Source organism: Pistacia vera, unplaced genomic scaffold (assembly GCF_008641045.1).
Source record: "Pistacia vera cultivar Batoury unplaced genomic scaffold, PisVer_v2 Contig575, whole genome shotgun sequence".
Lineage (NCBI taxonomy): Eukaryota > Viridiplantae > Streptophyta > Magnoliopsida > Sapindales > Anacardiaceae > Pistacia > Pistacia vera.
In genome coordinates, this window is record NW_022196418.1 from 42437 (window position 1) to 68519 (window position 26083).

General features: G+C 36.6%; 1 protein-coding gene and 1 pseudogene across 1 annotated transcript; both read right to left on the minus strand.

Annotated features, from left to right (window-relative positions):
• Positions 1-4563: 4563 nt before the first annotated feature.
• LOC116109183 lies at positions 4564-6135 on the minus strand (annotated as a pseudogene).
• Positions 6136-17180: 11045 nt separating this feature from the next.
• Positions 17181-18624, minus strand: LOC116109222 (probable O-methyltransferase 3). Its single transcript, XM_031395453.1, has 2 exons — positions 17790-18624; positions 17181-17666 (listed from the first exon to the last, which is right to left on the minus strand). Exons 1-2 carry the CDS (start codon positions 18564-18566, stop codon positions 17364-17366), a joined length of 1080 nt encoding a protein of 359 aa, XP_031251313.1. The 5' UTR covers positions 18567-18624; the 3' UTR covers positions 17181-17363.
• Between the last annotated feature and the right edge of the window lie 7459 nt (positions 18625-26083).

The following is a 26083-nucleotide window of genomic DNA, read 5'->3' on the forward strand; positions in this document are numbered from 1 at the left end:
GATTGGATGATACAAGTTAGTAGGTTGTACTTGTTAACGTTGTACCAACTAGTGGTGTTTAAGGGTTTAGCATTTTTCGGTTAGTCAATGATAGTCTTTAACCAATCGATCTGTAACTAAGACGACGGGGAGACAGGATAGATTATGCCTAGATTGCCGAGAGATATTTCTATGGATTTGCCTAGCCTTGTAGGATTAGGAAATTGAAGAGCGAGGAGAGGAATTGTGAGAGTTGGTCTTGAGTCAAACCGAACCCGTAGCGACAACGCTTTTAATATTGTGTTTTAGTTAGCAATTTATTTAATGCTTTTAATTTCCTGCAAGTAATTAGTTTCCTTAGTTTTAATCAATCATTTTGCCAATTTCTCTTTCGGTAACTCAAATATACATTAGGTCGTTAGTCTTGCTCTCTGTGGATTCGACCCTGCTTACCGCTAACTACGGTACTTAGGTTTAATTTTGTGACCGTGACGACCGGTCTAACAAAATTTTGACGATTCGAAAGTACGAAATCATGGATCAGACAGGGCCCATTTGAAGGTGTTGAACCGAGCTGGGTCGATTCAAAGGTGTATTTGTGAACTGAACGGGGTCGATTCGAAGGTGTTTTCGTGACCCGAGCTTGGTCTATTCTAAGGTGCGAAATCGTGGATCGGACAGGGCTGATTTGAAGGTGTTGAACCGAGCTGGATCGATTCAAAGGTGTATTCGTGAACCGAACGGGGTCGATTTGAAGGTGTTTTCATGACCCGAGCTTGGTCGATTCGAAGGTGCAAAATCGTGGATCGGAAAGGCCGATTTGAAGGTGTTGAATCGAGCTAGATCGATTCGAAAGTGTATTCGTGAACCGAACGGGGTTGATTCGAAGGTGTTTTCATGACCCGAGCTTGGTCGATTCGAAGGTGCGAAGTCGTGGATTGGACAGGGCCGATTTGAAGGTGTAAATAATCGATCGACCAGGGTCAATTGGGAGATGCAATTTTGTGGATCGGGCATAGCCGATCTGAAGGTGTTTAGCAATAAATGATTGATCATAGTCGATTTGGAGATGAAGGATTTCTGAATAATACTTCATTAATATTTGGCCATGAGGCCGACTGTCTAAGAGGAGGTGGATAGGCCCACTCATCCCTTTTAAAATAACAAAAAGGAAAACAGGAAAAAGATAAGTTCACCTAGAGGTAGTAGCGTTTGAGGTGAACGGCATTCTAACTGTTACTGATGTCTTTGCCCTCGGGGGTGAGCTTGCCAGGCCACTTAACGGTGGATCTCATTCCTTTCATTATTGCTACGACCTACGTTGGTTCGACGTTGAGATTGTACTCTGGTATTTTGTGTTGGTTCGATCCGAACTGCCTAATATCTGTTCTCACGGGTTGGCGATCATATGGCTTTCTGACTCGACCTATATTACGTGCCGGGGGTTGGTACCGATCTGCGCTCTAGCTTCTTGTCATTCTGCCTTGATTCATATCTGGAATGAGCCGCTGGATTCATCTCGTCTTCTTCCCATCTTATTTGGATCACTGCCCGGGCTAGAGCGTCTTCCATTGTGGTGCAACCCAGCTTCGTAAGTTCTTTGTATAGTTCTCCGTCCGGGAGGAGGCCTTTCCTAAAAGAGTCCACAGCTGTCTCGAGGCTACACGACGGGATAGAGATCTTTTCTTTGTTGAATCTGCTAACATATTCTCTCAGTGGCTCTCCCCTTCTCTAGTATATTCGGTATAGGTCGACTGACAGTTTCTCTAGTTTCTTGCTGCTGGCGAACTATTCCACGAAGGTGTCGGTAAGTTAGGCTAATGAGTCGATGGACCCGTTTAGGAGGTTCGTGTACCATTGGAATGCTAGGCCGGATAAACTAGAACCAAAACTCTTGCACATCCAGGCTTCCCTAAGTGATCGGGGTATTGAGACTGTGAACATCCGCTGCTTGTACGAGGCTATGTGGTCATTCGGGTCTATGGTACCATCGTACGGTTTCATGTTGGGGATGGTGAATTTTTGGGGCATGTCGGCTAGGGCGATCTCATCCACAAATGGTGAATCCGCATAACAGTGGAGCCTGCTCTTCTTGGTTGGGATCGGCATTCCTGGAATGCATCTCATCACTGCCTCGACGTCGGCCAGCCTCTTAGCCAGTACTTGTTCCATAGGAGAGGGGGATACTACCAGGTCATCCCGTCTTACTGGGTCTGCTATTGCATTCGTCCTCGACACATTTCGTTGGGTCACCCCTCGAAGGGCAGTCTGATGGATCATTCCGCAATGCATTCCTTGGTAGCATGGATCTTCGTTCATTCCTTCCGGTTGGATGACTCCCATTGTCACTGTTCTATTATTCGGCCCTACATGAATGGTTAAGGGAGTCGTCTGGTAGTCGCTTGGTCCGTCAGGATGGATGAGCTTGAGTGTTGGAGTTGGTTTGATTTGGCCATTCAACCCGCGAGGGTGAACCGAGCCGAAGGGGGTTTGTGTTGTGGTGGTTGACTGGAGGTGAGGCGGGATGGTAAGGATGGGCTGGTCTTGCGGATGCGGGCTTTCTGTTACTAGATCGGCTTGATGGTGTTCTGTTGGCATATCTTTGTCTCCATTAGTCAAGACGGAGTCGTCGAGGGCCAGTGCGCTTAATGGACGCGGCCATTTACTAGAGACCGAGGGCCGATGCTCTGGTATGGAGAGAGGTTGCATGGATGGGATAGGGGTGCGAAACCGATTGGGGGGTACTTGGTTGGGCAAGAACTCGAGATCATAGAATTGACTCACCTTATCTCTTAGAGACTGGTTTTCAGCCCTAATGGACCCGTTTTTGGTCCGGATTTCATTGTTCTCGACTTCTAGTGCGGCCATCTTGTTTGAATTCTGTTGCACGAGAGCAGTCAGAGCCTCCAGTCTAGCCTCGAGGCCGGAGTTAGCGTTGTCTGAAGGGTCAGCCATGGAAAATTCTTCTACGTAGCAAGGTTCGTCAAGCAGAATGATTGCTAGAGGCCCTACGGTGGGTGCCAAACTGTAGACGTAAAAATCTACCTGTATGGAATGGGGGTCTAATCTCGTGAGGTTTAGGCCACTAGCGATCCGCTGCACCTGCACACGTAGAGAAACAAGCGCGTGAAGCGAACGGGAAACATCGGGGTGGTGTTTGCCGTATGCACTCCGATGCTCAAGTCAGCAAGGCTGAAAGAGGCTGGTATAGTGAGGGCTAGGGAGTAGAGAGGTTACCAGAAGTCTAGTCGGAGACTGTGACTACGGCAGTGATGTAAAGCTCTCAAGTAGGAGCTTCGGATGTGAAGGTGTAATGTCGTGTCCTCTATGAGAGGGTTGACCTCTATTTATATAGTGACTGTCTGGCCTCCCAATCCTGGTGGGAGTAGGAGTTCTAATGTGACTCTGATGCAAACCCTAGAAGAATTAGGGCCGTGGTAAGCTGTCTTACTAGTGTCCGAATAGGAAAGTGATCCTGATCAGGAAAGTAACTTCGAGTAGGAAAGTATTTTGAACAGGAAAATAACCTTGAGTAGGAGATTGATTAGGAACAGGAATATGATCAGTGGGCCGTGGGCTCGGAACTCGCCTATAGGCCCAGGAAGTAAACTGGACTTGGGAGGCCTGTGCCCAGATGGTTTGGGCAGGCCGTATCTCGTATCGAATGAGACTAATCTCGCTTAGGCCTCTTTGGGATTTAGGTCTGGTCTTCTCTTCACAAATGGTCCGGCTTTCTTATTTGGGCCGAGGATGATTTTTGGCCCTAACAGATATTTATATATATTAAAATTTTAATATTATGTGTAAAATAGATTGATATGACAATCACATTACATAAGTTTTATATATGAATGATCTGCATGAGTAATAATCTTGATCTAGTTGCTGAAACTGTACATATTACATTGTATATGCAATTTTAATTGTGGAATCAATCATCTTCAGCCTATTTTCTGCAATAATGGCCAAGTCAAATCCATAAATACATTGGACAAAAAGACATAAAGTAATAAAACAAAATTTGAGAGAAGGTTTAATACGTTAAATTAAATCTCGATAAAAGCATTCGATTTTATCTAATCTAATTGTGATCAATATTTGATTAACTTATTCAAAATCATTATAGAAGATAATTCAAATTTTATCATTTCAAGGGAATCTTGAATGTATTATTCAAGAAGTCTTGGGTTTGAATCTTTTTTCGATTATTAATACGCATAATTACTAGAGTTTTTATCTGATCAGTAGTTCCAAAATCCCCGAAGACTAGTTAAGGTATACGTAAACTAGTCCGAATACATTTGATGATAAAACAAAAAAGTTTATTCAAATTCCATATGATATTCAGCTTTTTAAATTATTTTTATCACAAATCACTTTTTTTTTTTTTTTTTTTTTCATAAACCAACCTTATATAGTTATATATGTTGATTTTTGATCAAAAGTTCAAAAAAAAAAAAAAGGTATTTATCAGAAATTTGAGCAAGAACCTCCTGGGTGGTTTGGCAAATCGGCTCTTAATTGTCTTGCATTAGTGCTACTTTTGCTCTAATCTCATGATTTGACAGACAAATTGTCAACAGATACCATTAATTTATTTACTTCTATTCTTTTGAAAGCCATTACAATTTCCTACAATCACACACCAAAAGATAAATAACACGATGGCAATACACGCTGCCACAACACAATTCCATGAAAATTAATACAGTACATTACCACTCACGAAACATGCTAAATAGAAATGAACTTATTACACACAAATACTAGCAGAAAATAAATCAAGGGTAAAGCTCAATGAGAGACCTTAGACCTAGTATAGGAGTTATCTTATAGTGAGTGAAACCAGCTTCTAAGAAGAGCTTCTTCCACTCTTCGATGCTTCGTTCTTTGCCGGTGTTGAACAGAGACATCATTAACATGTCGAAGCATAGTTGTGTCTCTATTGACTCCTTACTTTGATCTTCCATTCCGATGGCCATGTCAATTATTATCACCTTCCCTCCCTTTTCTTTGCTTGGAATCGCTTCTCTACACCTTTCTAATATCTTCAAGCTCTCTTCATCACCCCAGTCATGCAAAATCCACTGTATATTTTCCCATTATTAATTTATATATTCACTGTTAGTCGCTGTTAAAAACCTATAATCTGAATGCAAATCAACATAGCTAGTAGTGAAAATGTTATGCTATGAATTATGAGAGTAGTTCTCTGCAATTTAATTTGATATGGCATTGGTAGGGTAGGAATGCTGGATACAAATAAGAATAATAATATAATATAGTGTGTATGTCACACTGTATGACAAAAACTAATTAAGATTGATTTTAAATTAAGCATGAAGAAACTAAATTAATGGAAAATTACGTACAAGTGTTTACCTTGAGTAAGACTGCATCAGCCGAAGGTATTGCCTTAAACATGTCTCCTCCAAGAAAATTCAAGTTCTTAGTCCCCTGCAAATTATCAACAACATGTGGGAGATCAAAAACAGTGCATTGAATCTCTGGAAAAGCATTGGCTATGATTTCGGCCATAGTTCCAGTGCCACCACCCGCATCAACCAGAGACTTCAACCCCTTAAACACCTCTCTATGGTCTTCAATCAAAACTCTCGCTACCAACTGAGAGTCACTGACCATGGCATCATAAAAAGTATTTTTAAATTTAGGTTCATTAGCCACACAACCCCAAAAGTTTTTCCCATTAGTTGTTTCAAATGGTGTGGAATCATCATTCTTGAACCAAGCGCTCAAGGAATGGAAGGGACCAACCATGAGTGGATCAAGTATAAGAAATACAAATGGTGCAGCCCTGAAGGGTGCATCCTTAAGGAGGAGTCGAGAAGAGGGTGTGAGAAAATACTTGTCTTCTTGGTGATTAATTTTGCCGACTTTTCGTTGAGAAAAGAAGCCGGCATGAACTAAGACACCCATAAGACGGTGAATGCCATGGACTTTATTTGGGTTCACGCCGAGTGCGGAAACTATTTGGGAAAGAGTCATGGGTTGGCCATGTTTGTGGATGATATCTGGAATGCCCAGTTGAATGACGCATTTCACAGACATACAATTTACATAGTTCAATGAATAGTTCCACACTTGAGCTTGAGCTTAAAGACGCTCACTAGCACTCGCAACATGAATCGAAACCATAATTAAATATTGAACGTGATCGATATGGAAAAATCTTAGACTCTGCTAATTCTGCCAGGAAAGAACTCTTTATATATAGTAGTTGATAGTAGTGTAAATGGGGAGCTTTAATGGTGATTGAAGATGTGACATTTTTTACAGAATCTCACTTTTTGTTTAACGAGCATTAGTAGAATTGTTCCTTGTCTTTCACGTGGATGTTAATCAAAATTAAGATCAATAATTAATTATTTCTTTATCATTTTCGGATCCTTGCACCAGATTTGGAATTTTAGCGATTTCTAACAGGCTGTTCAAAAAAATACAAAAATCAAACTGAATCGGTAATCGAATAAAAAAATTAGTTAGCCAAAAAATAGTTTGATTGTGATTTAAAAAATTTTAAAAATTAGATTTTTGATTTGGTTATCGGTTTGAAAAAAAAATAAAAAGCGGTTAACTGAAACCAGTTTTTTGAACTGATTATATATATATAAATAAAAAACGGTTAACCAAAACCGGTTTTTTGAACTGGTTATATATATTAAATAAAAATAAATATTATATATTAAATAGAAAATAATAATATTTTTAATGTATTGTTAATACTAGTCAATGATATGTATGAATATTTAATTTTTATTTGGATATGTATTATTTATATTTATAATTTAATTTAGGAAAAAATAAAAAAAGGTTTTATAAAAGAAAAAAGGAAAAACTAGTTCAAAACTAGTTTTTCTGTCAAACTGGTTCGATTTTGGTTTAGAAATTTTTTCAGTTCAAAAAACTGGTTAACCGTTTTTTAACACCTCAAATCTCAGTTCAAAAAACTGGCTAACCGGTTTTTAACACCTCTAATTTCTATTACAGGCATATATGTAGGTATATGAGAAGATGAAAAGGATACCAAAATTGTCCAAGTAAAACGAACCTCAACATGATTTATGCTACTATTATTGCTTTTAGATACTAATACAAAAGAATAGTGTCATATTTACACTATTTTTTTACATAATTTTTATTATATAATGATGTAATATATGTTACAATCATATAAAATTTTAATTATTTTTAATTTTTAATATTATAATAAAATTTATGTGATTATAATATATGTGATATAAAAAAATGATGTAAAAAAATAATATTATAATATAATAAGAATGGTACAAATATATCATTGTTAAACACAAAATGGCTGTAGTTGTGCAAATAAGAGAGAAATTATGTGATAATTATTATATATAAATTTCCATCTAAAATGATGGTCTGGACCCTTTATCCATGAAACCATAGTGAAGCTCATTAATTGAACACTGTATGTGTCAGTTCATGCATGACAAATGATGGTATTAGGATAAAGATGACGTTTCTCTCTTTAATTTTCTTCAAGATATTTTGAAGGCTATTTAAGCCATTAGAGACTAGAGAGGGCATTGAAAAGTATCTGGAGATTATTTTTTTTTTTTTTTTTCTGGTGAGTTCTCGAGATTTTTTTTTCTCGTGTCATATCAATTGGGAATGGGAGCCCATATCTATCTTTTTACAGTCTTATTCTCCTTCCTTCAATCTTTCATCTTATCTCCTTAATCATATTATCATTATAAAGTAAAAATAAGTAATTTTACATGATAACTTTATTGGTCGATTCAGCCACGTGGCAATCAGGATGAGGGTCGAATGGGGATTGAAAGAGGGGCATTTATCTTCCTTTATAATATTTTTCATCTGGGCCGCGAATCTTAACAAATCTCCTATGTCTGTTCCTTGGCCCATTGCTCGATCTTATTTATTTATTTATATATTTTACCATCTTTAACATGTTTTTTAAATAAAAAAGATTTACCATATGTAGCCAGTGACATTAATTAATATTTTTGACCTTAAGATGTTACTAGACGTTAGAGATACTGTCAACAAATTATAGAATTTATGCATGTGGAAAACTATGATAGCTAATCTAAGCGGAACCAATCAACACAACGATCGGTCAAAAAGATGGTCAAGACTCTCATTTTATCCTACACACATGCACACCCACACAGCTTCTAATATCATCTAAAAGGGCTAGTGAATATTAAACAACAACATAAATGGAGAACATGAATATAAATGAAAAACATGTACAGAACTGAAGAATAAGAACATAAATGAAAACATAAATATTAGATATATTAAAGAACATAAATTAAAAGCATATTGGGATCTTTTGCTATCTATAACATTATCAGAGTATTACAACACCTTTGAGGTTGAGAGAAAGTTAGAAGTATGAAAGAAATATGGAAGAATTTAAGTGAAAATGTGTAGAGAAAGTATGGAAATGTAGATAAAATATGGAAAAGAAGAGTGAGAGAAATAAACAAAAGTGTTTATAAAGTTTACAACAAAGTTCCTCCTCCTCCCGAGAAGGTAAAAGTCTTTATTTATAGATAAAAGGGATACAACCACTCATAAAGGAGACATTAAATACAAGACTAACCTTTTTTACTTTTGGGGCTTTTTTTTTTTTATTAAGTAGCCTATAATTCTTGACAAAACATAATCTTACAATACTTGACTTTTTACAAAGGATACGGGAGATATTACATTGAAAAGGCAAATTGCCATTTAGTCCACTGCTATTTTACATAAAAGACACAACTATATATTTTAAGACACGCATATCTTTAATCGTCTGATAAGTTGGTAACGTGCCACGAGTCTTCATCTTGGAAGTCGAGACAACCCATTGATTGAATCCAGTCAGCAGAGATTTGTCGGGAAGATGTATCTGGATAAGTATCCGAAGAAATGTCTGCAATCTGAGATGTTTGCTTTGTAGATGTACTGGGTGCATGCATGTATTATTGTCGCCTGGATTTATGGAGATAGTAATTACGAGACTGCTGAAGCTCTTCTTCCTGCATAGTATCTGGCTGTGAGTCCGGGTACCACCATTCTAGATAGGCTAAATCGGTATCGAATTGAGCATTGATGGAACGTATGCATGTCTGTTTGGCTTGGAGTAATTTCTCAGTATAGTCTGGAGGAAAGAATTCCCACGGAGCATCATCGTGAAAGGATGGCCATATTGCATCTGGAATGATCTGATTTTTTTCAAAAAGGATTTTTTGAATTGATCTAGTCTCAACAGGATGATCAAACATATTACGGACGAGGTCATATGGATAAGACCGATGAAATGTGACTTGATGCTGTGAAAAATATAGGCCATCAGATCTGATGGAGTGATGTCTGTGAAAAAACATGATAGACCATGCCATTTTGGTAGACATAGGACTTTTGTACCGGGCAAATTGGTGAGCAAACACATATTTCCATTTGTCTAGGGTTTTGAACCATTCGAGAAAAGTCATCAAAAAGCGTAATTCAGGGGTTGAGGTTGACTGATATTGGGAAATTATTTTCAACATATGATGGATCGGGAATTGAATGACAATGTGGGATTGGTGTAACATATACCAAAAGAACCATAATAATTCTTTTGGAAATATGATATCAAGCCCTAGAGGTAAACAAAAGATTTTTGAAAATGGGAAATCTAGATGGACCCCTAACATATCATACATGGATTGACCACATTTTTTAATGCATTGAAGTTGGTAAGAAAACATAAGAGCGGTAGCATTTTCATCAATGGTACGCGTTCGAACAAGGTCATCGAATTCAGGAGGTACTTCTGGAGTATGGTTTGATGAAGAGGATGATGAAGAGGAACTAGATTGGGTTAATGGTTAGAGCATGAAACATGGAAGAGGTTCGGATCTAGGGTTCATGAAACCAACTTGTTTCGGTTTAGGTCTGGATAAATAATCTGCAATGGTGTTGGTCTGACCTTTGATATGTTGGACGGTGAAGGAATATTTACTGAACCATTCTGCCCAGCGAAGTAACTGCTGATGCGGAACATTTTTCTTGTGGAAACGTAGCATTTCATCAAAAGACTTCATATCCGTTTCAACAAAGAAATGATGTCCAACAAGGTGGAATTCAAACCTTTCAATGACATTTTTTACTGCTAATACTTCCTTGAAAGTAGAATGATAATGCTGCTGGTGTGGTTTGAATTGTCCACTCTGGTATCCGCACAAATGTCGTACCTTGTCCTTATCTTGTTCAAAAAGTACTGCACCCCAATGAGTGTCACTAGCATCCGTCTGAAGAATGCGTTTCCCCAAAAAAGGAATCCTCAACGGCTGTGTATGGAAGGATGCGCGCTTGAGACTTTTGACTGCTTGTCTGCTTTTCAGACCACTCTGGAGGATTCTTCTTAAGCATCTGGGAAAGTGGAGCAGTGAAACGAGAAATGTTGGGAATGAAACTGTGCATGTAATTGGCAATTCCTAAGAATTGTTGTATTTCTTTCTTGGTTGTGAGAACATCTGGGAATTTTTGCAATTCATTAGCAATATGAGGCTGAAGATCATACTTGCCATCAGCAATCACCATACCAAGAAAATCAATTTTTGTTTGTCCTAACTGCATTTTCTTCTCATAGAGCATGATACCATAAGTGTGGATGATATCAGCAAAGTCACGAAGAATACGGATATGAGATTCCTCATCCTTTGAAAAGAGAAGGATATCATCGATATAAATGAGACATGTATGCAAAAGGGGAGCAAAAATCTTCGTCATGGCTTTCTGAAACAGCGAAAGAGCGACTTTAAGTCCAAAAGGCATGACTGTCCACTAGTAGTGTTGATTGGCAATGCAGAAAGCAGTCTTATAACGATCATCAGGATGAATTCCAAGTTTCCAAAATCCAGCTTTGAGATCAAATTTGGAAAACATCTTTGCATTATGGAGATTTGCAAAAAAGAACTTGTCTGGAAGGCAGAGGAAATTTATCATCACGGAGAAAGAAATTCAATCGCTGATAATTGATAACAATTCTGAGTTTTCCTCTGGCCTGTTCTGCCCGTTTATTGACATAAAAAGCTTCACATGCCCATTGAGAGTCTGTGGGTTCAATTAATCCTTGAGATAAAAGCTGAGTACATTTTTGTTGAGCTAGACTAAGATGTTCTGGTGACATGTCGGAATGACTAGCTTTAGTGGGATTGATATCTTCGCTCTTGATGAATGGAAGATGGATAAAGAAATCCGAATTCTTCTATAATGGATGAGCACATTTAGTTAGAAAATCGGCATGAGAATCTACGCAAGAGTGGGAAATAAGCTGGGTATTGATTTGCTCAATAGGATTGCCTTCAATCTAGCACAAATTAGGCTGAGTGGTCCAGGATTGAAAAAACATCTTGTACTGAACACCATCAGGGAGGATTCTAAGTTTATTGAGTTTAGAGTAAACAACAAAACCTAGAACCATATCTTTGCCAGGTAGATCGGAACCAAGAACTTTATGAAAAGTGAAACAGCCTGGAAAAATTTAGATTTTAATGGGTTTGCTGATCAGATGAGTAGTGAAAGTCTCACTATTAGCCGTGTAGAAGACCTCTTGATGAGGTTTCCACTGAGAGGCTGGGAGGATCTTAAGGTTGATAATGGTACGAGTAGCACCTGTATCAAAAAATGCTATGACTGAAATGGGCTTGAAGTATTTGGTGGGGAAGATCTGAACTTTGATGTAGGTATGTGACATGAGAAGGCTAATGATGGAAGGGATTGTGGTGCTTGTTGGATATGGTAGAAATAGTGGCAATCATCTGAATCAGAGGACTCAGTATCAGTGGCTGTAAACTAGAAAATAGTGTCTGAAGTGGGTTCTTCATCCATGGAAAACCAACTTTCAACATCATCATCAGAAAAATCTATATCGGTGAGCTGAGAAAGTTGTTGCATCATTTTGACTGACTGCTTAGACTTGTTTGGACAATTTTTGGCAAAATGACTCGGGCGGTTGCACAAATAACACCGATTAGACCGTTTGCCTTCACGTTTCCTTTTTCAAAGAAACTTGCGGTGCTTGAAACGTCGAAATTTATGTCTAGCCGGAGCATTAGGTGGAGAAAACTTGATGCGTCTAGAATGAAACTTCTTCTTGGTAGGACAAGAACATGAGCGATCTGATTTGGATTTGATCTGTAAGTCTTGTCTTTGACAAACCTTTGTCAGCTGTTTAGAACACTTCATATAATCATCAAAAAATTGTTTTTGAGAACAGAGCTTTTCCAGAGCAAGAACAACAAACTGATAAATTTCGCCAAGAGAAGTGGATCCAAGTGGTTTGTTCTGGGACTACATAAGCTTGGTTGCTTCATGACTTAGGGATTCAGGAATAGATGCCAAAAAGGCTTGCTTCATGTTAGGATCATCCATACCCCTAAGTATATGATATCGTTTTACTATCTCTTTGTAATGCCTGTCAAGATCTTTCTTTTTTAGAGAACAGCATCGCATCTTGAAATATTCTTCTCTGACATGGTTCTCATAAAGGTGAGGTAATCCACAGAATTCATAATACAGAAGATACAGAGCTTGGTTAATATCTAGCATTTGGATGAACAAATTTTGTCTATACTCCTGAAGACTTATCCACCAATCACGGAGAATGCCACCAAATCTAGCTGTAAACTGTGTAAGTACAGTAGAGACTTGGGCATTAGGTTTCAGCATCTCAGCTTGTAACCAGGCCTGAAATTCATACATCCGAGTTCTCCATTTGTGTGGAGGAAGATCATCGATGGCAAAAGTGTGGAGCTTTGCTGAAGCTCTATAAGAGTCACGTTCAGTTGGAGTATGACGAGATTGTCGATACATAGGCGGAGAGTCTGGAATGGAATCATCACCTTCAAGCATCTCATCATCGACCTCAGAAACAACAGGTGGTCTTGACGATTCAGGTTGATGGGTCATCAGTTGGGGATAAACATTAGGATGTTGATCAGAAGTATTACTGTCAGAGTCAAAGTCACTTTCAAATGATTCATCAGTCAAAGGTATATCAGCTTCTGATTCTGTGTGGAAGGTAGATAGAGAATCCTGAGAAAGACCCGAAGCGGCAAGGCGTTGCTTTTCTGCCATGTCTCTCAAAAAAGTGCTCATAAAATTGGAAGAGACGGGATTTTCTGAGGAGTCAGGATTAGCAGAAGGTTGGCGGTCTTCCATCATTATTATGTGCATTGGAGCCTTATCCTTAGATAAAGGATGATGAGGCCTAGTAGATGGAGGATCTGAATGACTGGAAGAGAAAGAGTCCGGAATATCAGGGGATGGGGTCTGCTGTCTAGCAGAATACTTTTCTCGCTTCTTTTGTTCTCTTTCCAGCTTGATCTTTTCATCACGTTCTTTGCGGAGCTTGGCATATAACTGTTCAGTATTGCCAAAAGCTTGAACAGCACCTGAAGGTATATGAGGTGAGACCAAAGGTTGGCTAATTTTTGGGAAAGGGGAAAAAGAGGGTTGTGGCCATGCTGTTGTGGAGTCAAAAGGGTTTGGTACCAATGACATTTCAGGGAAAGTTTGTGGTTGTTTGAGTTTTTGCTTAAGATATTCCATCTAAAGCAATGTCATTTGGGTTTTTAATGACTTCATTTCTACTTCCTTCTAGAGAAACTAAGCTAAATAGCCATGAGAGCTGCTGACAATGTGCATTAATTCCTGATGGAGCTGATCAATCCGGTTTTGGAGATGATCAATTTGTTTTTGTAGCCGAGAAATCAGCATAGTTTGGTTTTGAGACTGAGAGTCCACCTGATGAGCTACTAATCCAGTTTTTGTTCAAGTCTAGTAATGGTTTTGTCTGGGGCTAAAGCATTTTCAGTCTGCTAATTGAGAACTGCTTCAGCTTGGGAGAGTTTGGGTGTAGATCCATCAGGCTGTATAATTTTGGAAGGAACCACTTTTGGTTGTTGAGTGGCAGTTTCTTGAAGGGAAGGAAATTCTGTGTCATAATTGAAATGATGTCCTGTCTTTGTGGGCTCAGGGGATTGGATCATCATAACGGACTGAACAGGTGGAGTATGAGCAAGGGGTGAATGGGTTGGTTTATTTTCTTTGGCAATCCACCTGAGAGACTGTTGATAACATGGTAAAGGCTGTTTGAAGTAAGGTGATTTAGTAGGTTTGGATAGTTGTAAAGGTGATTTAGGTTGAAGTTTTGGAGGGATGTCCCATGAGGGATTACTGGATGGTGAATCTTTCCTGGCTGGTAGAGAATATTTGACATAATAGTCAAATTCGCCAGACGGTTGACCAAGAAGACCAACTTCAGGATCATGGTCTTCAAATCGGGAATGAAGATCTGTCTGACTGCAGCGAGCTTTCTTCTTTTTCTGGTTGAAATAGTTTCATCTTGGAAGATAATGCTCATCGATTTCCCAAATAGGATCATCATGGCATTCCGAGCATTGGCAGTCAAGATCAAATGGAGTGTGACCAGTGACTGGATCATATTGATGATAGACAGGAGCACCAGATTGTTGAAAAGAATGAATGGAAAGTCTAGGTTCCCATACTACTATAGTGGGTATGACTGAAGTAATCATGAATTGAGTTTGTCGAAAACTCAAAGGTAGAGCACTGGGAGTTGCTGGAGACTTAAATCTGATAGTTGTTAATCCATCACTGTTATCATGCATGGTAGATTCTGTAGAAACCACCGGAGTTTCTTTTTTGTTAAGAGACTCGTAACTTGTCACCCAAGAGTCGGGTAACAATTTAATCAAATCATCTCTGGAAATTTACCTGGGAATATTGATGCAGTGAGGAGTATTCTGAGAGTCAACAGTAAGGAGCAGTGCATTAGTAGTTGTAGGGATAGCGAGATCAAGAGCATGGTCTTGGATTCGCCAAACCATTTGATAATGCAAAGTAGCTGCAATACTTCCTAGATTTAAATCTGCCCCAACGATCTGTAATTGAACTTTAAGAGCATTTGAGCAATGAACATCAGAGAGGAACATGTTGAAATTAGGAAACAGTGTCATAATGACTGTCCCAGCATTCAAAGTTGTATGTGCTGTCTCTATACAGGCATGTTGATATTGGACAAATCTGGTGTCCAATAAAGCAATTCAAACAGAGACTGGGAGTCTTTTTCTGCCATGATAAGATAGGGCGAGCCAGATAGCGCCAAAGTGTACATGAGAGTATCTTTCATGGATCCATTGAGTAATGGATTCTTGAGGGATTTCTAAAGTAACATATTGTTCTTGGGTTGTGGCTGGAATTTGACACTTGTCAAAAGTACTAGTCTGGACATACTCTTTGACTGGCTTTTTGGAAGGTTTGACAAGAGTTTTAAAGGTTTTAGACAAAGAAGACGAGGACTTGGAAAAGGCTGTATAAGGATTTACAATGGGAGGGATAGTGTCTTGGATTTTTTTATTTTCTAGGATATAAGATATTTCATACAAACTGTCTACCTTAGAAGAAGATCCAGATAAACTAGTATTTATGGGAGCAGTAAACGTAGATAAAGCTGAAGAGGATTCCATGTGCGTAAGTTCAACCTCTTAGATGTGTAATATCACTTCAAATGATAAGGATAACGCAAGACCCAAATATTAAATATAAAATCAAACATAACTTAATAATAAAAAAAAAATACTGTTTTAATTTTTAAAATGACATTCATGTGATTTATATCTAATTTCTTTTTGGTGGCGTACTTTTTATATAATAATTAAATTATGTGGTTCAGGCCAATTTATCAAGTAAATTATGGATGAGGAAGATAGGGAAGTTAAATATCATTTGGTGGCCTGATGATAAAACAATAAAATGTGCTTTATGAGCAATTGAGTTTGAGTCTTCTCAAACACTAATAAAAGTGATCATTGAGACTTTTATCAAACCGACAGTTTCAAGGTCTTAAAAGATTAGTTGAGATATACTTAAACGGGTTTGAATGCCCTTAAGTGATAAAAAAAAAAAAAAATAGATAGGGCAAGTTAGGCTTTTAAATTTTAATTAAAAAAAGATAGGGGTGATTTATTATGATATAAATGTACCAGATAAAAATTAAGATCAATCTTATATCTGGTTACAGTAAAAATGAACAGTCAATTCTAGCTAATTCATCGCACAAACACATAAAATATATATATTCTAGTTCATGTAGGGCTTGGGCATTTTTGGTGCTTAGTGCTTACACGATGCTGCTATGACATTATAAATTATATACATAGTGTCACTTAGTCAAAAAAATCAATAAACAAGATTTGCAAGATCTCGTCTGTGATAAAATGCCCTTAATAAATTCTAACTAATTATTTGACGCACGTTAAAGAAAAGATTACAGCTAAGCTAACAGCAAAAGTCACAAAATTATTGTAATCTTTCACAATATTTAATTACCTGTCCAATCTAATTTATAGATCTTTAACTCATTGTTCATTTCATATAAGTTAATTGATATAGAAAGTTTGGTGAGCAAAGAAGCGCAATCAAACGATTAACTCATTGTTTTTGTCCATTTCATAAAAGTTAATTGATTGAACTTATTAAATTGATATAGAAAAGATGCACTATGATGATTGGACCCGTTATCTAAAATGAGTTAAACGTGCGTATCAATTACTAAGAGTAGTGCATCGAAATGACCTCAAGGCCGACCGATTAGACGATCCGTGTGGCTCTACTTTTTTTTTTTTTTAATCTAGGTAGGGTGGGACTGTAATGATCTCCATAACAGTCGTATATAGGTCTCATACATATTTAAAACTCTAATTAATTAATTAATAACTAAAGTATTAGATTGGTTTTGTCATAAGAATTCACAAAATATTAGGATAGTTATTGATTGTTTCACTCATAACTTATATTATGAATAATGTAATGTATAAAAATCAATCATACAAGTTGATGTAGATGAGTTTAAACTGTTTCTTGAAAATTAATGTGACAATCCTCTATGTTAACAAATTATTTAATTTATCTCTAATTTTAAGACATTCAGTTATATTTAAATATATCAATTTGTCTAAGTAAGTTTGTATATATTCTATTAATCCTTTTTACTACAGCATACTATTAATTATATAAATTAAGTAGATGTATATGGAGATCTTTTCAATTATTCTAATATTAATCCTAATATTTGTGAATAAAGGGATCTTGGATCATTAATGGAAAACAAAAACTCAAATCAGTAATTATTGCTTGAATTTATTTCATATAACATTTCCACTCATTAGAGGGCATTAATTAAATTAAAAACACAGATCTAAAATAAAATACTTTTTTCCCACAGAGCACTCTTTAAATATTGCAAAATAATAGACACTCTGATCACAAACCAGAACACGTTTTCATGAAAAAAAAAAGTAGCCAGCTTCTCAAGGATAAACCTCAATGAGAGACCTTAAACCTAATATTGGGTTTATTTTATAGCGAGTGAAACCAGCCTCCAGGAAAAGCTTGGCCCATTCTTTCTCATCTCGCTCTTTCCCTGAAACCAACACCATCATCAGCATGTCAAAGTAGAGTTGCGTTTCAGTCGACTCATCATTCCCTTCTTTCTTCTCTACCAACATGTCTATTATAATCACTTTCCCCATCTTCCCGTTGCTTGTAATCGCTTCCTTACATTTCTTCAGAATCTTCACGCATTCTTCATCGCTCCAATCGTGTAATATCCACTACTTATCAATCACCACGTCAGTAAAATTTTTCAAACATGAAACAACAACTAATAAATATCATCAAGGATAGAAAAAATATTACGTTGAAGAAGAGACTGAGAGTAATAACTTCAAAATTACCTTAAGTAAGACTGCATCTGCAGAAGGAACAGCCTCAAACATATTGCCTCCGGCATATTTGAGATTGTCATGGCTTTGCATGTCAGCAACCACATGTGGAAGATCATATACAGTGCATTCCAAGTTGGGAAAAGCTTTAGCAATGGCCTTAGCCACCGTTCCAGTGCCACCACCAACATCGATCAACGACTTCAGCCCCTTGAACACATGCTTACACTTATCAATCACCACGCTAGTAACTAATCGGGCATCACTAGCCATGGCTTCATTGAAAAGATGGTTAACCTTTGGCTCTTTCTCAGCATACTCCCAAAATTTCTCCCCGTGAGCTGTATCGAAAGGAGTAGAATCACCGTTTTGAAACCAAGTGCTGAGATGGTGCCATGGTGTTGTTAACACAGGATTGAGCATAGCCATAAGAAAAGGACTTACACTCAAGGGGCTGTCCTTAAGGAGGAGTAGTGAAGAAGTGGTGATAGCATAAACGTACTCTTCTTCTTCACCATTTTCACTAACTTTTTGTAATGTGAAGAAACCAGAGTGAGTTAAAATACGCATGAGGCGGTAGACAAAGAGGGTTTTGGAGGGGTGAACTGGTAAGGCAGTAATCAGCTGGTTAAGGGTCATGGGTTTTCCATGGTAGTGGATTGCATCTGGTATGCCTAATTGAATAGCGCATTTAAGAGACATGGAATTTATGAAGCTGAAAATGTGGTTCCAAACATGAGCTTGAGCTTGGAGAAGCTCGCTATCATGTTCTCCATTCACCAAATGCATCTTTAGGATCTATCTAAGCTTATTCCTAGGCCACTTATAATTGTTCGTGTGATTTGTGTAAGATATTGAGGTCTATATATAGCAATGTTTTAGTAACCGACCCACCCAGGAAGTGACCCAGAAAAGGAGTTATCTAGGAAAATGTACTGAAATTGTAGACATGCAACATGCATTTGAGAAAATATCACATTTTAATTATGCACTACATATAACATTAATTTTTTTTTTGGGATATTGTAATTGATTTTTCTATTTGTTTGATGTAAAATTGTTTACTTTTAAGAAAATTATTTAATAAAAAATATAATTATAAATAAGAATATAATTATAAACTCTTATCAAAAATTGAAATATGAATCGTGTTAGAAATAAAATATATTATATAGTACTTCTAAATATAGAGTTGAGAACCAGTTCAAGGTTATGAGAGAATATAAGAACATAAAATATTTAATGTAAGGTTATTAAACATTATCAATAGAGTGCCTTAGAAATTGAGATTATTTTTATTTATTTTTGTTTTAATTATTGAATTAAGCATGATTAAAAATTAGAATTGTTTTTGCTCTATCAATTTTGTATTAAATTGACGGTTTTGTGTACTGTTATATATTATATTTATGAAATTATAATAAATTATTTTTGTTTATACGTAAATATCGTAGATAATAAGTGGCACCGGAACTCAAAAGATGCGACTTTGAAAGATGTTTTATTTTGAGATGGTAAATGCACAAAAGAGATGACCAACAACAAGTTCAAGTTGTAAAATGATGCTGTGGACCCTTTAGCCATGGAAACATAATGAAGGTCATTAATTGAATACTGTATGTGTCAGTTCATGAACGACAAGTGACAGTATTAGGATAAAGATGATGTTTCTCTCTTTAATTTTCTTCAAGATATTTTGAAGGCTACTTAAGCCTTTAGAGTGGGCATCTAAAAGTATATGGAGATTTTTTTATCTCTCATATCATATCAATTGGAATGGGAGCCCATAATAAATTTAGGATGTATACGAGCCGAGTGAAGTATTTTGGTACTCGAACTTAGCTCATGATAAACAATATCAAACTTAAACTCAAGCTCAATCAAGTTTCAATATTCGTGTTCAAGCTTAAGCTCGGTACTATAACGGTACACTGGAGCTCGAGCTCGAGCTTGCTTAATCAAGCTTAGTACTAAAATATGATATTTTCTCTTTCTTTCTTTCACCTATCAGCTTATCACCTCATTTTTTTTCTCTTTCTCCCCTCATTTTCTCTATCTTCTTTTCACCTATCACCTCATTTTATCACCTCATCTGTTTTTTTCCTTTCTCCCCGTCCTCTTCTCTTTCTGCCTTATTTCCTTCTCTTTTCTTACTTCTTAGATCTTCTCCTTCGTCTTTTTTTCTTTTCTTTCTCTCCATTCTCTTCTTTTTCTACTTTACTTCTTCCATATTCTCTTCCCTGTTCTCACCTCCTCTTCTCTTTCTTCTTTTGCTCCTTCAGATTTTCTCCTTCATTATTTTTCTTTCACATTCTAAGCTTAAATGGAACCGAGGATGAATGAAGGTAAAAGAGAAGATGAATGAAGTTGGATTTTTGAAGCCGAAAGAAAAAATCTCAAATGGGTTTTGAGTTTCTGTTTGAGCTTTGAAGTAGGTTTATCGTTTTTGTCTGTGAATCGGTCATGGGTGTTGTTTGTAATTTTGATAACTTAAAAATAAAACTTTTGAAATCTTGCAAATTGACCCTCAAAGCTTGTTTAAGCTCGTGAGCTCGACGAGCCGAGCTCAACTCGAATCAAACTCGGCTCGTTACTGTTTACGAGCCGCTCAAGCTCGAGCTCGACTCAATTGGTTTCGAGTCGAACTCGAGCTTACGACGAGCCGAGCCCGAGTAGATCGCGAGCTACTCCGTTCGTGTCTCATCCCTACCCATATCCATCTCTTTTTACACTTTCATCCTCCTTACTTCATCTTTCATCTTATCTCCTTAATCATATTATCATTATAAAGTAAAATAAGTAATTTTACATAATAACTATGGCAATCAGGATGAGGTTCGAATAGGGATTGAAATAGGGGCATTATAATATCTTCTTTTATAATAATTTTCAGCTGCACCGTGAAACTAAATCTCCTCTGTATGTTCCTTGGCCCATAGCTTGATATTATTTACTTATATATTTCATCATATTTTACATGTTTTTAAATAAAAAAAATTTACTGTTTTAATTTTTAAAATGACATTCATGTGATTTATATCCAATTTCCCTTTGGTGGGGTACTTTTTATATAATAATTAAATTATGTGGCTCAAGCTAATTTATCAAGTAAACTGTGGATGAGGAAAATCGGCAAGTGGACTCTTAAAATTTTAATTAAAAAAAGAGTAATACTAGTCTTACAAAGAAAAAAATAAAGAGGACATACAAAGATAATTTTTACTCTTTATTTTTATGATTTTTCTTACTCTTTCTCCCTCTTTTTCTTTTTTTTCTTTATTTTTTTCTTTCTGATATCACTTTATAATTTTCTTTGTATTGTCTTTATAAGGATAATATTTTCCTTAAAAAAGATATATACAATTTAAAAGAGGTCACTCCTTATTATATAGATGTGCCAGATAAAAATTAAGATCAATCTGCCTATATAGTTACAGTAAAAATGAAGAGTCACTGAAATTTGTCAATTCTTGTTACTTCAATGCACAAATACACAGACACACATATATATATATATATATATTCTCGACTTCTAGTTCATGTAGGGTTTTGGTGCTTAGTGGTTACACGATGCTGCTATTTTAAGATTTGCAAGATCTTGTCTGTGATAAAATTCCCTTAATAAATTCTAATTAATTCTTTGACGCACGTTAAAGAAAAGATGACAACTAATCTAACACGAAATTATTGTGATCTTTCGCAATATTTAATCAACTGTCCAATCTAACATAAAAGTCCCGAAATTATTGTGAGCATTCGCAATATTTAATCAACTGTCCAATCTAACATTGAAAGTCCCGAAATTATTGTGATCTTTCACAATATTTATTCAACTGTCCAGTCTAATTTGGAGATCTTAACTCACTGTTTTTGTTCATTTCACAAAAGTTAATTGATATTAGAAAATTTGGAGAGAAAAGAAGCACAATCAAACTATTAACTCATTGTTTTTGTCCATTTCATAAAAGTTGAGAATGTGTTTGTTTGAGTAATTAGAATAATATTTTTGAAAAAATTAAATTGAGTTACAACATTTAGATCTTTGATAATAAATCTGACTATTTTTAACCAAATTTATGATAGATCTTATTGGAAATGGATAGATCTACGTAAGTGTCCAATGTGTGAATCTTGAAGGAATTTGAAGAAAATTTCTAAACTTCAGTTTAATAAAGAAAATCAGAGGAAATAGCGTGAACTGCAAACTGATCCATTAAAACAAAAGCTTATTACAGCAGCAGAGTAGTTAACTTTATTGAAACGACATCACTTTGGCACTTTTACAATAAGCCCTTAACTTTATAGACTGACACTTGGATCCACATTCCCCCTGAAACCAAGCCAAGGTCTATTCTTTGTAAACCTGACTTCAGGGCCGTCTCTAGAACATTTGTGATCCTAGGCAAGAGTTACTTTGGGACCCTCTAATAATATAAGCATATATTAAAAAATTATTATTTTTTTATTTTTATTTTTTGCCTTTTGAGATGAAAAATCACTAGGGGAGGTGGACAGCAACCGGCAAGCTAACAAGGTTAGGTTAGTGGGGGGTTTTGGAGAGTAGATGTTGGAGAAGTGATGGGTGATGAAATGGGTGATTTCCAATGCCAAGATTGATAAGAAAATGCTTAAGAAGTCACAGCCCAAAAGGTATCGATGGCCGGCGATTGGCAGAGTAAATAGATAAGGTATGATAGGGATTTTGGTGAGAGGACTGACGGGAGGAAGATGGTGGTGTCGGGAAAGGCCAACAATGTTGAGTACATGCCAAAAAGGCTGAAAATGGCTGTCGTGTGGTGGAGTTGGGTTGCAAGATTCATAAAAAATTAGTCAAATCGAGGGGTATCAAGGTTGGGAAATGATAAAATAATGATTTCGGTCAATTTTGGTGAGAAAATCGACCGGAACCAAAATTGACTGAAATCAACTCTAAACCATTGGCGGCAGAAGAGGGTTGATTTATGTGAATGTTAAATTTTGGGATTGAATTGGGGGCGAGTAATTTGAGATATGTAAATAATTATTTTAGTATTCCATTGTTAAAACAGATTCAATGTGTTAATTTAAGGGTATAAACCAGAATATATAAAACTAGAGGTACAAGCTTGCTATTTTGTTAAACTTTGGATGGGGGGAATATATGTAAAAAGTTTATAATAAATTTGAGCTTTTTTGGCTTTTTTTTTTTTTTTTTGGCCTCTTGACTTAGATAAGAAATTATAAATCATTTTCATTTTTGTAAGATATTCGAAAAAAAAAATTTATAAAAAATTTGGGCCCCCATTTTTTTTGGGGCCCTAGGCAGGGGTCTCACCTGCCTATCCCTTAAGCCGGCCCTGCCTGACTTCTTAGCTTTCTTCACTTCGCAGTCTGACTTCTTTATTCACAGTTCCCCTGAACCAAGCCAAGAGTCTCTCCTATCTTGCAATGGTTCAGAATGTCAATTATTCCAGAGTGTCAACTTCATATCAGTATCAGTACACATCTTCAGCTCCTCATTCTTAAGAAAAATCTGCTCTGCTGTTAATTACTGCAGTACATGACTTCAACTTCTCAACTCTTTAATCAATCATATCATGTGAATTTAGTAACCAAAAAAAAAAACTTAACAGAAGAATGGAACTTCTCAGTTCACACTTTTGCTTTTAATCAACAACCAAAAACAAAAAACTACATTCTCAACAAAGAAATGCAGCTTCAGCACACCATTTTCATTACTAAAAAAAAAACTCAACAGAAGAATGGAACTTCTCAGTGCACACCTTTTGCTTTTAATCAACAACCAAAAACAAAAACAAAAACAAAAACAAAAAACTACATTCTCAGTAAAGAAATGCAGCTTCAGCACACCATTTTCATTACTAAAAAAAAATTCAGCAGAAGAATGGAACTTCTCAGTGCACACCTTTTGCTTTTAATCAGCAACCAAAAACCAACTCTAACATTCTCAGCAAAAATGCAGCTTCAGCAGACCATTTCCATTGGCCAAAGAATGCAACAATAGCAGACTATAGCAGACCATTTCCATTAGCCAAAGAATTCAACTATAGTAGATTTCAGCAGACTATAGCAGACCATTTCCATTAGTCAAAGAATGCAACTACAGCAAACTACAACAGACTACAGCAGATCATTTCCATCAGTCAAAGAATACAGCTACAGCAGATCATTTCCATTAGTCAAAGAATGTAACTACAGCAAACTACAGCAGATCACAGCAGACAGTTCCATCAGTCAACAACAAACTATAGCAGAAATTTTGAATACAGCACAACTACAGTCTTTTGCATTGCTGCTTACACCAGGTACTCCATTTAGCAAAGATGCAATTGCATTGTTTTTTTTACGTCATATAAGGCTAAAGCCCGACTGATTAAGCTGTAGAAACAATTACAGGAGCAACAACAGTCAGTTTGTCTTTTAACAACTGAAATTGAGAGGCAGATAAAGCCTTAGTAAGGATGTCGGCAATTTGCATCTTAGAAGGAACATACTGGACAACCAGCTTCTTCCCAATAACCTGGTCTCTAATGTAATGGACATCGATTTCAATATGCTTAGTACGAGCATGAAAGATAGGATTTGCTGCTAAAGCTCCTACACTAACATTATCACATCATATGATAGGAGAAGTGTTTAAAGGTATTCCCAACTCAGAGAACATGCTTTTCAACTAAGCAATTTTAGTGGTTGTATGCACAAGGGCCCTATTTTCTGCTTCAATAGAGGATAAGGCTACAAATCTTTGTTTTCTTGAACTCCATTGTATAAGATTAGGCCCTAGATAGACACAATAACAACTAGTGGATCTGCGATCATTTATATTACTTCCCCAATCAGCGTTTGCATAACATTCAACACTCAAAGAAGTAGCTGGTTTAAATTGAAGACCATGATCTTGAGTTCCCTTTAGATATTGTAACACTCTTTTGCAGGCTTGCCATTGCAATTCAGTGGGGGCCTGAAGAAATTAACTCAACTTATTGACTGTGTAGCTGATGTCAGACCTTGTTAGAGTGAGATATTGAAGAGCCCCAACTATACTTCTATACAAGCTAGGATCCTGAAAAGCAATGCTGTCAGTAGAAAACAGTTTGATACCAACTGCCATAGGTGTAGTACATACATTTGCTTCTAACATTCTTGTTTTGGCAAGAAGATCAGAAACGTACTTGGCTTGCCTCAGATGAATACCATGAGCTGTCCTAGTAGCTTCAATACCAACAAAATAATGTATTGAACCAAGATCTTTAAGACTAAACTGAGCATTTAAGTCTTGAACCAGGTTTTGAATAAAAGTAGGATGTCCACCAGTGATCAAAATATCATCAACATAGATAAGGATGTAGATCATGCAGTTGTCAAGTTTGTAGGTGAATAAATTGGTATCTGACACACAATTTTGAAAACCTTTATCCAAAAGAGCTTGTTTCAGCTTTTCATACCAAGCTCTTGGGGCTTGTTTGAGGCCATAAAGGGCTTTCTTAAGTTGGAAAACATGACCACGGAAAGAAAGATTTTCAAAACCCTCAGGTTGATACATAAAGACTGTTTCACTAAGAGTTCTATTTATGAATGCATTGTTAACATCTATTTGCTTGATATCCCAACCATAAGTCATAGCAAGAGTTAGGATAATCTGAATAGTGGAGGGCTTTATAACAGGGCTGAAAGTTTCAAAATAATCCAGCCTCGGTGTTTATTGGAATCCTTTAGCTACAAGTCTAGCCTTATATTTTTGAAGACTACCATCAACATTATACTTAGTCCGGAAAACCCATTTGTTGCCAACAACATGTAAATCATTGGTCATAGGAACAAGTATCCAGGTATCATTCTTTACTAATGCATTAAATTTAGCTTGCATTGCCTCTTTCCATTCTTCACTTCTTAAGGCCTCTTTCACTAAAGTAGGTTCAGCTTTGATAGAGACTCCTAGAATAGTAATAAGGGCAGTTTTGTTTGGAGCTGCCTTGGATCTAGTGATCATCGGATGCACATTTGTCAGAGTTGAAGCATCTTGAGTCTTAGAAGAAAACTGTGAGGAAGTCAAATCAACTTGAAGATGGCAGGGTGGTAATGAAGTTTCTGATATTGTAGGAGAGGACAGAAACTGAGAAGAGGTTAAATCGACTTCTAAGGTGCAAGGAAGAAGATTATGAGGAGTGTTAGGGAGACTAGCTGAAGTGTGTGGGAATGATGATGATGAGAAAGAAGGTGTTTGGGATGGGGAAGACTGCTCAGGAGTGGTGGACTGATTGTGTAAGGAAATATCTGATGTGGAGGATGTAACAGGTGTTATAGGA

Excerpts from the sequence above, each read along its gene's own strand:
- LOC116109222 (XM_031395453.1), bottom strand. The coding sequence starts at position 18,566 with ATGCATTTGGTGAATGGAGAACATGATAGCGAGCTTCTCCAAGCTCAA. Across the intron at positions 17,667-17,789 it reads CAGATGCAGTCTTACTTAAG|TGGATATTACACGATTGGAG; the intron begins GTAATTTTGAAG and ends ATTGATAAGTAG.